Raw genomic sequence first — 12572 nt, 5'->3', positions numbered from 1 at the left:
CAAAAGAATGGCCTGAACTTCCTACTTTGGAAAGTAGGAATGAAAATGGCAGCAGCCAATTGCTCAGGTTTCTGGGGTTTGTATCCTTAGGCTTTCACATATACATTTTTATCTCCATATTAAAGATACACCTGAGAATAAGAGATTGTGCCTCGGTCACCTATACAGTACTAAATACAGATTGGGTGCTTGAATGGGGTTTCCAACACTGAATTGCGCTCTCTCAGCTCTGAGGATGGGGAATGGGCTCGTAAGAGTTGGTATGAAGAAGTTGGGACATGAAAACAATGGCAATGCCATAGCGAGGCTATGGGGATGGAAAGAAGCAGCATAGGATTTTATTGCCAGAGAGGGGAGTAACGACCAGTCTGCTGTATCAGATGAATGACCTAACATGAGTTTTGCATAGAAGAAATGGCCACAAACAGGCTTTCTGCATCTGGACCTATTTTAATTCATCGCTTTTTGGCCCCATGGTTTACATCGTTTTCTTTTTTCCTAAATCCATGGTTTGGAAATACAATTTTGAGGTCAGTTCTGACTACTACCCTCTTACTGGGAGCTAAAGCACCTAAACACTAGAAACAAGTCAGTTGTACATTCTAAAAGGATACTGCCAGGGACTAAATTATAAAGTATGTGAATGACCAAATACCAAAGGCTGGAATCCTAGACACTTACCTTGAAGAAAGGCCCCTACTTTAAGTAGGTGGTGTATAGCACTCCAGAGGAGATGTTGTATTAAGTCTCTTGCAGCAGAATACATGTGTCAATCTTTTAGGATGCCACGACAGCACCGTGAGCTTAATATAAAGGGCCAAAAGGAACATATGTTCGTATCTTTGGTGCCACGGGCCTCTTTCGTCGTTTTGGTTTTATTTTGTGGCGGGAGGGGAGCGCATTTGATATTTTGGCGTCTGTCCCTTTAAAAGCGACGCCATTCGGCTTCGCCCTTGCAGCACGTGACCCGGAAATCGCTGTAGCGGCGCCTCAATGAAGGCGGCGCGGAAAGCTTTGTCGCGCGCTTCGAGAGACGCCCGAGTCACGTGGCACATCTGCCCGGATTGGGCGCCACGAGCGAGCGGGTTTGACTGGGTAAAGAGGAGCAGAGAACGAGGAGGGTCGCCGCTCTGGCACAGCATCTCGCTGCGAGCTTTTAAGGCCCGGCCCTTACTTGGAGGACTAGAGCAGCACGCACTCTTATGACGAGGGTCCGCCGCGCGCCGCTGCGGCCGGGCAGCCGCACGAGACTGAGACCTACCTGATCGCCTCCTCCCTTCGGCCGCACGCTCCAGGTACGTCAGCACGTCACGCACCAGACACGCCGCTAAGCCTCGCCCCGCATCCCATTGGGCGCAGGGAAATGGTCACTGGGTGCTATTCCCTTTGGCCTCCTATGGGAGGCGCGCCAGGTTACTGGGGGAGGAAAAGCTTCAGCCCCATTTCCATGAGGTTGGTTCATGTCGCTGCTAAACGATTAAGTTCCACCAGGTTTAGGTCTGGTCCCCTCCAGAGATAGTTAGCTTCAGCTCACATTACCTCTGACCATGAACTGTGCTGACTAGGACTGATGGGAGTAGAAACCCAGTAACATGTGCAGGTCCCTTAACCATTGGCCTATCATTTAGGCTTATATCCAATCCTCCTTGGCTAGCGCACTTCTCTTCTCCCTGAGGGGAAATAAGCAGTGCAGTGAGCTCCACGAACAGGATAAGGGGTGTTCCTGTTTCCCAGGGATGATGTGTTCGCTACTTCAGCAGAAGGATTATGTTGCTGCCTTCCTTCTTCCTTCATATCTGTTCCAGGGCGTTGCATGAACATTCCTGCATCTGCAACGTGAATGCAAAAGCCGAACGTAAGTTCTGTTGAAAATGGCCCTTTTTTGCTTTCCGTTCATGCACTGTCATTCGTACGTACGCACACTTCTTAAAAGATAGCCTCCGAGGCTCAGAATGGTATTTATATGGCAAATACAGATTTACCAAGCATTCAGTGGTAGGATGGAAGATCTCTGGTTCAATGCCATCCAGCAGTTGCTGCTTCAAGAGTAGATGGAATTGAGCCAGTATGGAATCAGGATGAGTTCTCTTGTCTGTTATGTAAAGCAAGTTTTTGTGCCCGTATGAACAATTTTGTAAGCTGAAATTTCAACATCTGCGTTGCGGTCACCAGATCCCGTCAGTTCACCAGATGTTGCTGAACTGCAACTCCCATCAGCCTCCGCAAACTTGGCCAATGATTTTGGGAGTTGTAGTTCAGCAACATCTGGAGGGAAAACAGTTCCCCATGTTTGGACCACACAACTCATTAAAGTAACAGGAACACTGTTGTCGTTTTCATCTGGCCACTCTGTGTATCATCCTGCTGAAAATTATTCCCACAGATAACTGGTTGACCAACCATATACTGCAATAACTTAGTAAATGGTCATTTTACTGGGGGTCACGTGTGGCATTATCCCAAAACTTAAGTGAAGTTATGGGCTTGTGAAATACACATGGTGACAAGAGAACATACCATTCTATCTCTACACTTGGCAGTACCAAAATGAAAGAAAAAGCTAGAAAGAAAGAAAGAACTTGCCATGGGAACTAGGGACATGGTGGCAAAGGGCAGCACTTAAAAAAAGGAATGCACTCACTGGTAGTTACAGAGATTTTTAGCGAACAGCAGAAATGGAAAAATGTGGAGAGGAGCCAAAAACTGCTTGTCTTTCAGCCTAGTCCAGGGAGAGGCCCTGCAGACCCGTCTCTCTCCCTCTCTTGCAGCCTGATGGAATGGTTGATGTACATGACAGTGGATGCAGATAGGGAATAAAGCTGATTGATGTGGTAACAACATATTCCATAGGGGCCCAGGTAGCAGGCCTCTAGGCCATATGTGTAGCATTCATGTGTCACAAAAGATACCATATGTGAGGTGTATCAGAGTATGCCAGAGTATTTTGTAACATGTATTTCAACACCCTTTTGTGGGTGGTTCTCAAGCTTTGTCACCATCCCCTTCTGTCCTGATACATCCCTATAGAAGAGGGGTGGGAAACCTGTGCCCCTCTAGATGTTGCCACAGTTACAACTCCTGTCATCCCTGAGCATGGGCCATATAGGATGGAGCTAATGGGGGTTGGAGTCAAACAACAGCAGGTGTAACACACGCTCAAACACTCACAGCACAAAACTATTTGGTGAGCAAAGACCTGACAAAACAGGTCTAGAAGGGTGAAACTTTGCTTTGGATGTGTAAGCTTTCAGGGCAGTATGCTTTGCAGTGGCGTGGAGCAGAAATGATTTTCAAATAGGACACTTGCCTATCTTCTCACCCTTGCAGCTCCTATCTGTGGCTGGAATATGGTTCCTCAGCAGATGATACCAATGTGGCGGCGGCTGCTTGCATATCCCACTTTGTGGTCTGGACTGCAGCACCTTGGAGAGGAGACAAGACACAAAGCTGAGCTTATGATGTTTCATCCTAGTTCCAAATAATTAAGCACCCTTGGGACTTCTCATTGAACTGATATTAACTTGGGTCTTTTCAGCTCTTAGAAGTGCCTTGAACAGATTTCAGCCTGTCGGCCGCTAGTATGATGCCATCTCATTTTAAGTGTGTGCAAGAACTTCTGTTAATCTTTGCCTTCAGTTTGGCCTCCTGCAGGGCTACTGATGCCCTGTACCATGACTACTGTGTCATTGGGGCTGGCCCCGCGGGCTTGCAGATGGCATATTTCCTCCAACATGCAGGCCGGGACTATGTGGTCTTTGAACGCAGCCATGCCCCTGGGGGCTTCTTTGCCCTGTATCCACGCCACCGGAAGCTTATTAGTGTCAACAAGCGTTACACTGGCAAATCCAACAGCGAGTTCAACCTTCGCCATGACTGGAACTCGCTACTCAGCCACAACCGCCAGCTGCTCTTTCGACACTACTCCAAGGACTTTTTCCCGCATGCTGATGCCATGGTGCATTACCTGGGGGACTTTGCTTCCATGCTAGACCTCCAGGTGCGTTACAACACATCCATCACCCGTGTGATGCTGGAAAAGGACATTAAGGCATGGAATGGCCATTTCTTCATCCTTACTGACCAGAATGCTCAGTTCTATAAATGCAGGTGAGTCATGAAGAAAACCCAATTAGAGGAGGGAAATGTTCACATGGCACAGCTCCAATTGGACTTGATTGTGAAAGTGTAATTTCCTATAGAACTTATGGCCCTCCAGATCTTGTTGGACTCCAACTCCCATCAGCCCCAGATGACATGGCCAGTGTCAGCAATGATGGGAATTGGAGTCCAGTGACATATGGAGAGCCACAGCTTCCCCAGCCCTGCTGTCTAGCCTGCAATAGCTTTGGAAATTGGAACAGAACTTCTGGATTGGCTATGCCTTCAGCAAGCCTGATCGAAATCCTTACTATATGTTTCAGTGTCCTCCTGGTAGCTACGGGAACGTGGGTTCCTAACAAAGTGAACTTCCCTGGTTCAGAATACGTCGAAGGCTATGAGTCTGTGTCCATCGATCCAGAAGACTTCATTGGCCAATCTGTACTGATCTTGGGCCGAGGAAACTCTGCCTTTGAGACAGCAGAGAACATTTTGGGCGTCACCAATTTCGTGCACATGGTGGGCCGCTCTCGTGTTCGCCTTTCCTGGGCCACTCACTATGTTGGAGATTTGAGGTAAGAACCTTTTGTCAATGAGAAGTGACTACTAAACATCCAGGGGTGCCATAAAAGCTGTGGGGAAAGCATCATTTAACGTCATTTAAGAGAGGCATGGGGAATGCCCAGCATGCTAGGTCCCTTTGGATTCTTCCAAAGCCAGCCAGCCTTTCCTAACCTGGTGCTCTCCAGCTGGTCTGGACTACAGTTCCCTTCAGCCCTAGTCAGCACAGTGCTGGCTATGGATGATGGGAGTTGTAGTCCAGAACAGATGGGCTACTTTCTGAAATGTGAACTAAAAGTGATTACCCCCCCCCCCAAAAAAAAGGTTAAAAACAAGAGTAAAAACAATTATGCGTTTTCCTCACTGTTTATCCTTGGTCTTTTACAAGTCACTGTTCTCTTACATTTCTTAACTGCCTTTCCATTGTGTTCTCAAAAGAACACACAATAAATGCTGTCAAACAAATTTTGGACTTCCTCTCCAGCATTATTAAAACCAATACAGAACATGACTACAGAGAAGGCATGCCTCACTGCCTTATACCAGGTTCTCTACGCCGGCTGGCAATGATATTTCCACAGTTGACATGCAGAGCGCTAAATCCCATCTGTCTTGGGACCCTACGACTCTTGGATTCCCAGCTCCCGTTATCTGTACTCCACTTGGAAATTCTCTGAGCGTGGAGACATTTTTAAATTTATGTAACCAATAAACGCTCCCTTCCTTAGAGCCGTTAACAACGGCCTCCTGGACACGTATCAGCTGAAGTCCCTGGACGGGCTTCTGGAAGGTGACTTGGAAGACTTGGTTCTCGTCAAGGATAAGAAAGGAAAGCTGCACATCACCCTCCGCTTCTACCTGGAGAACAGCAACAGCAGCGAAGCAGATTCCATCCTCCTCCCTCAGGACGAGCTGGACAACTTTGCCACTCGAGCACCTTACGACCGCGCCATTGGCTGCCTCGGCTGGAAATTTGACTTCTCCATATTCAACAAGTGAGATAGGCCTGGGCCCAAAGTGACAGGGAGGATGCATGAAACCAGGGGGTTTGGGGGCAGGGCAGGGGGCATAGCTGAAAAATTCTGGTTTGGACTTTGGGTGAGATCCTTTCAGACACACCCATAACCTTACTCTGTTTCAGCTTCAACTGTCTCCATTTGCCCTTTCCCCACCCAAACACAGGTCTGTGGGGCTGATGCAAGGCAAGGGCAGTAAGAAGAAGTATCCGCTGATCAAGCCCAGCTACGAAGCCAAAGCCACTCGGGGCCTTTTTGTTCTGGGCACCGCAAGCCACTCAGTTGACTTCAGGAAATCTGCTGGAGGCTTCATTCACGGGTTCCGATACACAGGTGAGCTTGGAGACATGAGTGGGTTGTGGAGAAAGCCAACGTCAGCCAGCCCAGCACTGAAGCTGCTCTGGCATGGTGTGTTTCTCTTCTTTTTATTATTACTAGTTTTGGTAACTGAATTGAACAATGCAACACTTGTTATTGTCTTCATTATTGAAATTAATAATTCCGCCCTTTCTCCCAAAGGAGGCCAGGTCAGCAAACACACAAGTAATAAAACAATGAAAATGCCTTAAAAACAATTCCAGTACACATGCAGAATGTCATTGTTTCCAAAGTGTACTAACAACAGAAATGCTACTATAAATCAAAGGAAATAACATAGGATTATAGAATTTTAGAGCTGGAAAAATTCATTATGTATTGGAACTGCATATGGAGTTTGTGGAGGGGTGTGTGTGTGTGTAATTTTATAGTTGGAAGGGACCTTAGAAGTCCTTAAATTCAACCCCCTGCACAGTGCAGGAATCTTACAACTGCAGCATCCCTGAGAAGTGGCCTCTGCTTACAGACCTCCAGCAAAGGAGAGCCCACCACCTACTAATGCAGTCTGCGTTCCAATGTTAACAGTTCTCACCTGTCTCTGGAGCAATAGAGGACATTGCATGAAGATCATTACAAGATGAGAGGCCTTTACCTCTTTATATTGGGGTTGAAGAGTAACCAGCATTTTAAGTCCTCCTTCCTGCTTAGCTTGTAAATACATTTTAAAGTAATCTCTCTCCCCCCCCCCACCTCTTGCAGCTCGCATAGTTCACCGTTTATTAGAAGTCCGTCACCACGGAGTCCCCTGGCCATCCTCCCTCTACCCCATTATGCAGCTAACGAATGCCATTGTCAAGCGAGTGAATGAGGCGTCTGGGCTCTATCAGATGTTCAGTGTGCTAGCGGATGTCATTCTGCTAAAAGAGTGAGTGAGTAATGCTCCCTTCGTTTCCTTCCTTTGAAGGCTGTGGCCCCTAGAAATATATCCTTGCAGCACGATTCAATTCCCTCTTCCATTCCTTGCTTTGCAGCCTCAAGACATTCCAGGAATCCAGGAGGGAGGGAGCCAAACACACACCCCATGAAATAGTGTTCTGAAGCTCTGGCATAGCAGTCAAGAAGGTCCATCCTTCTTGTGGGGGCCAGTCTGACCTCTGGGTGTGATGGATGGGACCTGAAGCAGGGCTGCCTTGGCTGTTCTTAACCCAGAAGCAGCCAATTTGATGCCTTCCAGAGGTTCTTGAACTCTAGCTCCCATCAAGCCCAGCCAGCATAGTCAGTGGAAGATGGGAGTTGTGATCCAGCAACATCTGGAGAACCAGGGGTTTCCCATCCCTGCATTTCAGGGTAGTTCATTTGGAATAGGCAGGTCCTTGCAGTACCAGGGACCCAGACAGCATAGGACTAAGCCAGCCCCTGGAATTGGGCCAAGTAGGTGTTTTAGAGCAGGTGTAATATGACTGTGCCAACTCCTACCCAACATGAATAGGATGGTAGCAGCTGCAGCTTTTCAAGCAATCTTTTACCGTGGCCTTGAGTCAGACTGTCTTGTCTACTCAGTACTACCCGCCCTGACTGGCAGTGGCTCGCCAAGGTGTCAGGCAGGACTCCTTGCCAGCCTTACCTTGAGTTTTCATGTGCTCTGCCAGAGGTACAACCCTTTCACATAGGCAGCCTCACTTGGTCACTAAGGCATGAATGAAATTATTCAGATCTCTCTTCCAGCAGAGGGCATGGTGTACCAGCCTTCTAGACAATCCTAGAATAAGAACACAAGAAGAACTTCCTGGATCACACCAGTGGTCGATCTGGACCAGCATCCTGTTCCCCCAGTGGCCAACCAGATTCTTGTGGGGAAACCATAAGCAGGATTGGAGCACAAGAGCACTCTCCCCTCCTGTGGTTTCCATCAACTGGGATCCAGAAGCCAGCATAGTAGTCATTGGCTAGTAGCCATTGCTAAGAGTAAAGCGAGGTCTAAGACCACCAGCAAGCTGTGAAGCCAGTATTCCTGGGAGGGAGAGGGCAGTCTTATCTAGTCCTCTGAGCCCACCAGCACCTGCATGTTCTGCTAAGTGAGACCAAGACTATTTGTTCTGGTTGTGCCTAGGAATGCCACAGAATTTGAGTACCTGGAGGAGTATCCGGTTGGGGTCCTGCAAGACCTGGAATGGCGCACGGGGAAAAAAGTTCAGAATGGGCTTTTTGTCGTCATGATGGAGTATGGGAAGAACTTTTCTGGGCCTGACAAGGACGTCTTCTATTACAACCGCGCTGTGGGTGAAGCACGCCATGCTTGGCAGTCCAATTTCCTGCATCCTGTCATTTATTACTACAAACGCCTCCCTACTGGTAAGCAACGTGGGTTTTTGGTTCTTCCTGCAAGCATTCCTGCTTTTCATTGTTGTGCTTCTCTAACCATTTTTTTTTGGGGGGGGGGAATGTTAGAAACCTTGAGTCAGGCTTGGGAAACATCTGGCCCACAATGATCCACCCCAAACCCCAGCCCCATCTCCTTCAGTTCTTTCCTGCTGCCTTTTGAAGTGATGCCTCCATTGCGTCTTTCCTCTTTGGTTAGCTGTTTCCATTCCTCCTGTCCTGCCTACTCGCCCTTGATTCTTTATCCTGAATGTACTTTTATGTTTGGCACTCCCAACGACTCTCCCAACAGAGCGTGAGATGAGGCTCTGCCCACCAGACTGGCCCTTGCCCCGTCCAGATGCTATCCATCACATTGTGGAGGACTTTTTGACAGACTGGACCGCTCCAAATGCCCACATTCTCCCGCTGAGACGGTTCTTGGAGAATTGCTTGGAAACTGACCTGCGCAGATTCTATGCAGGTAACCTGGTTGGCTGGAAACCACTGTGTAGTGGGGCAAGGCAAAAAAGGGGGGAGGTGGAGGGGAGCCAGTTAACAACTGAGGAAATATCAGGGTTTGAATCTGGTGTCTTCTCTTACCACTGAGCTACAGCTCCTTCCCCTAAGCCATTTAGCCTCTAGTGTTTTCTGCTTAGGAAGTGAGTTACATACAAGTAGCCACCAAACTCCCCCTGCCCCAACTTGTAAGCTAAATAGAGAAATTTAATCGATGTTGGTGGAAAATATTCATATTACCAATCTCTTTGATTTGTAGGTTCAGGCTGGAATTTTTTTAATTTAAAAGTTCATAAGGATGGTAACACTCATAAGGATGTTAATGTGGAACATTTCCCCCCTTTTGTTTAGAGTCGTGCTTCCTGTTCGCCCTCACGCGTCAGAAATTGCCTCCCTTCTGCCAGCAGGGATACATGAAAATGCAAGGGCTCATGGGTAATGAGAGGCTTAGTCGTCATGGAGTAGAAGCAGGACTGCTTGAAGACTACACTGCTGTGGACTCCCCAGATGAGCGGGAAACTGGCAGAACACAGTCACATGGCCCGCTGTTGGAAGATCACATGATACCAAACCACCAGCTGCAGCATCTCATAAGCACCAAGGATGAACTTTAGCCTTCCTTAGACTGCATCAGGAACCACAAGGATTGTGGTCACGGTACCATGACATAGACCTCTCCTGGGGCTCCAGCTTCCACTACATATACTTGACTTGGATTCCTGCCCATTCCTTTATGGGGGACCATGACTTGCCAAAGACTTGTGTAGATCTGTTGTTATTTATGAAGAGCAGAGTCCTTTACAGGATAAGTGAGGGCTGAAACTGGGTAATGCTGATGCATCCTGTCATTCCTGTTCACTGTTGTAGCCTGCTGATTGTGTTGCATTTCTGCTGTAGGGGCCAGTCTCTAGCTTGTTGCAAGGGAGAAAAGGGGATTGCACAGATGACTTGCCACGAAATATTATTCCTGACTGCATGTTTTGTGGTGATCCACAGCAGAAGTCGTTGGTTATGGATGCTATGTGTTATTTTGTCCTTGCATATCCTTGCAGATTTTGTATGTGCATGACTTTACAATCGGTTTGGTAGTATTGGCTAAAGGAATGCTGCTAATGTCCAATGCAGGGAAATATTATTGTATCCAGGAAAGAAGGGGGATGTCTCAATACTCTGCTAAGGATGAGCAGCTAGACCTGGATCCCTTTGTTCCATGTTTGACAAAATGCACTGCTGCCACAGTCATCAACTTGTTCTGTAGAACGGGCATTCTTGTGTACCAGCTTGCTCTTGAAAGGAAGGGGAATTCCTGCACTCTTAACAAAATATCTCTCCTGTTTGCACTACACCCAGTTAGAAAGTTTCCTTAATTCAGTTCAGTTGTGATGAATTTTTATTTTCTATTGTGATTGTATTTGTAATAACCTATTTTTTTAAAAAAAATGCAGGAGTAGGTAGGAAAACTATCTGCACTTTATTGCACCCCTACACACTTCCAGCAGACCAAACTGGAAAGAGTCTGTCTCTTATCTATATTCCCTTATCTATATTCCCTTGCTCTTTAGCAGATGGACAGAATAGCCTTCCTGCCACAATCATGGCACTTGTGCTTCCTGGGGGGGACACCTTTCCAGCAACTGATGCTCTTTGGCAGGGATACACTTTAGCCCTCTTGCTTTATCTATAAATACTTAAACCTCATTTCTCGCCATCATTTCGTCTGGAGAATTGAAATGAAAAGGGGTCCCATGCCTCACCAAAATGCTGCTGCAAATTTAGAACTTGTCAGGATGAACTTACAGGGTTAGGGCACATGGAAGGGAAGGACCCGCGGCACAGTAGCTGCACATGTTTTGCATGCAGACAATCTCTGAGCCCAAAGGCATCACTTTTTTTTCTGTCTCTTCAATGACTCTTTAAAATCAGAGATCCTGGTTTAAAACAAACTGGATAAAGAAGCTGGCTTCTTGGCCTGTAGTTTGAAGTTGGCTTGTTTTTGAAACTGACAATAAATTGTTCCTAAACCAGGATATCTAGTTCATTCATAACGAGCCAGGATTCTGCAAAACTGGAAACAAACACTGGCAAAATGCTTCCACCAGGCTGCATTAGAGGAGAAGGGGAACAAGCTCCCATTGGCACATGTAGTGCTAAAAACTATATCTTAATACTTTTCTAGGACTTTTGCACTTGGGGGCCTCCGGCTAAGTTGGTGCATATGATGATGATCATACAACTCTGTCATACTGGGAGATTTGAATTCCGTATCTAAAAGATAGTGCAGACTCAGTATATACAGCCTTATTCTCTCCCTCCTCTTATATTCCTGTAATTACTCCAAAGAACCTATTGACAGTATATGTGTTGCCTTTAACTGGTGTTTTTCTATTTAAAAAAAATGCTTTAGGAAGGGGTCGTTTTTCTGTCACCCTTTTCTCTGTGTGTCTTGGGGTGAAAGACAGATGCAGTATCAAGAGAAGGGATCGCCTTTGTTCAGTTCAACCTGAGGCCACACCAGAAACCTGCAGAACTTTCTTGCTTGAGAGTATGCCACTATCAAGCTACAGTGGTACCTCGCAAGGCGAATGCCTCGCACAATGAAAAACTCGCTAGACGAAAGGGTTTTGTGATTTTTTAGGTGACTCACAAGACGAATTTTTCTATAGTCATGCTTCGCAAGACGAAAATTTCAATGCATTCCTATGGGAATTTAATTTCAATGCATTCCTATGGGAAACCGTGCTTCGCAAGACGAAAGTTTCGCAATACAAAACGACTTGCAGAACGAATTAATTTCGTCTTGCGAGGCACCACTGTACCTCTATTCCTCTTCAGTGTTTCATTCATCATCCTTAACAAGGTACTCAGATTGGTGGTAGTCAACTAAGCTTGACTCAGAGTAGACTCATTGAAATTAATTGACTTAAAATCATTGTAGAGTTGGAAGGGCCCCCCAAAGTCATCTAGTCCAACCCACTGCAGCGCAGGAATCACAGCTAAAGAATCCCTGACAGATGGCTATCCAACCTCTTTTTCAAAACGTCGATGGACTCTCATCCATTGGCCTTCCAAGGTAGTCTATTCCACTGTCATGTTTATTCATTTCAGAGTTGAATACTGCCCCCAATCTTCTTCCAGGTTTTGCTGCTGTTTCCTAAGTGTAATCAGTACAGTTGTCTCAACCCAGAACACAGTTTCAGCATGGCCGAGGCTCAAATTAATACAAATGTGTCAGGGGTTAGGGCTGGAGATTGCAACAGTATTGCTTCACCAGCCAAAGCCAGAGTTTACCAAAATCAGTGATTTTGCAAGACATTCTTCAGAGAGGATGGGCTTTGCTACTGCTCCACAGAGACTATGCCCCTGCTGTTTGCTAGGCTAGAATATACGTGAGTAGCTCGGCACCCCATTACTCTGCTGCCAGTGCCTAGGTCACATTCAGATTATTTGCACAGAACTTAGTAGTCCTGTGGCAGACTGGGAAAGTTGCAGTTTCTTTTTTATATGTTCATTTTTTCAGAACAGTATTTTTATTAACTTATTTTAAGACATGTCATGATCAAATGGATCAGCTGTTGTAATGGTGTAGCATTTTGCATATAAGTTTTGTACGGTTGTATTATTGTGATGAACTTTAAAAGAAAAAAAAAGTGTTTTCCAAGCCCACCAACAAAAGTAGTGTCTGTCTTTGCTCAGCTATGGAAT

The 12572-nt window shown here is 46.4% G+C and overlaps 1 protein-coding gene across 2 annotated transcripts; it reads left to right on the top strand.

The window, feature by feature from the left end:
• The first annotated feature begins 962 nt into the window (after positions 1-962).
• FOXRED2 (FAD dependent oxidoreductase domain containing 2) lies at positions 963-11446 on the top strand. 2 transcript variants are annotated; one of them, XM_033162370.1, is made up of 10 exons: positions 963-1295; positions 1806-1855; positions 3328-4107; positions 4422-4673; positions 5388-5654; positions 5842-6008; positions 6753-6918; positions 8104-8345; positions 8665-8835; positions 9222-11446. In XM_033162370.1, exons 3-10 carry the CDS (start codon positions 3581-3583, stop codon positions 9482-9484), a joined length of 2055 nt encoding a protein of 684 aa, XP_033018261.1. In that variant the 5' UTR covers positions 963-1295; positions 1806-1855; positions 3328-3580; the 3' UTR covers positions 9485-11446. The 2 variants fall into 2 exon arrangements, with proteins under 2 accessions (XP_033018261.1, XP_033018260.1); XM_033162369.1 differs by lacking the exon at positions 1806-1855.
• Positions 11447-12572: the final 1126 nt, after the last annotated feature.

This window comes from Lacerta agilis, chromosome 10 (genome assembly GCF_009819535.1).
Source record: "Lacerta agilis isolate rLacAgi1 chromosome 10, rLacAgi1.pri, whole genome shotgun sequence".
Taxonomy (NCBI): Eukaryota; Metazoa; Chordata; class Lepidosauria; order Squamata; family Lacertidae; genus Lacerta; species Lacerta agilis.
This window is presented reverse-complemented; position numbering and strand designations above follow the sequence as displayed.

What these genes read in the sequence shown, in the direction of transcription:
- FOXRED2 (XM_033162369.1), top strand. Translation starts at nt 3,581, where the DNA reads ATGATGCCATCTCATTTTAAGTGTGTGCAAGAACTTCTGTTAATCTTT. An exon ending in CTACAAACGCCTCCCTACTG is followed by an intron (nt 8,346 to 8,664) that starts GTAAGCAACGTG and finishes CTCTCCCAACAG; the next exon opens with AGCGTGAGATGAGGCTCTGC. An exon ending in CCTGCGCAGATTCTATGCAG is followed by an intron (nt 8,836 to 9,221) that starts GTAACCTGGTTG and finishes CCTTTTGTTTAG; the next exon opens with AGTCGTGCTTCCTGTTCGCC.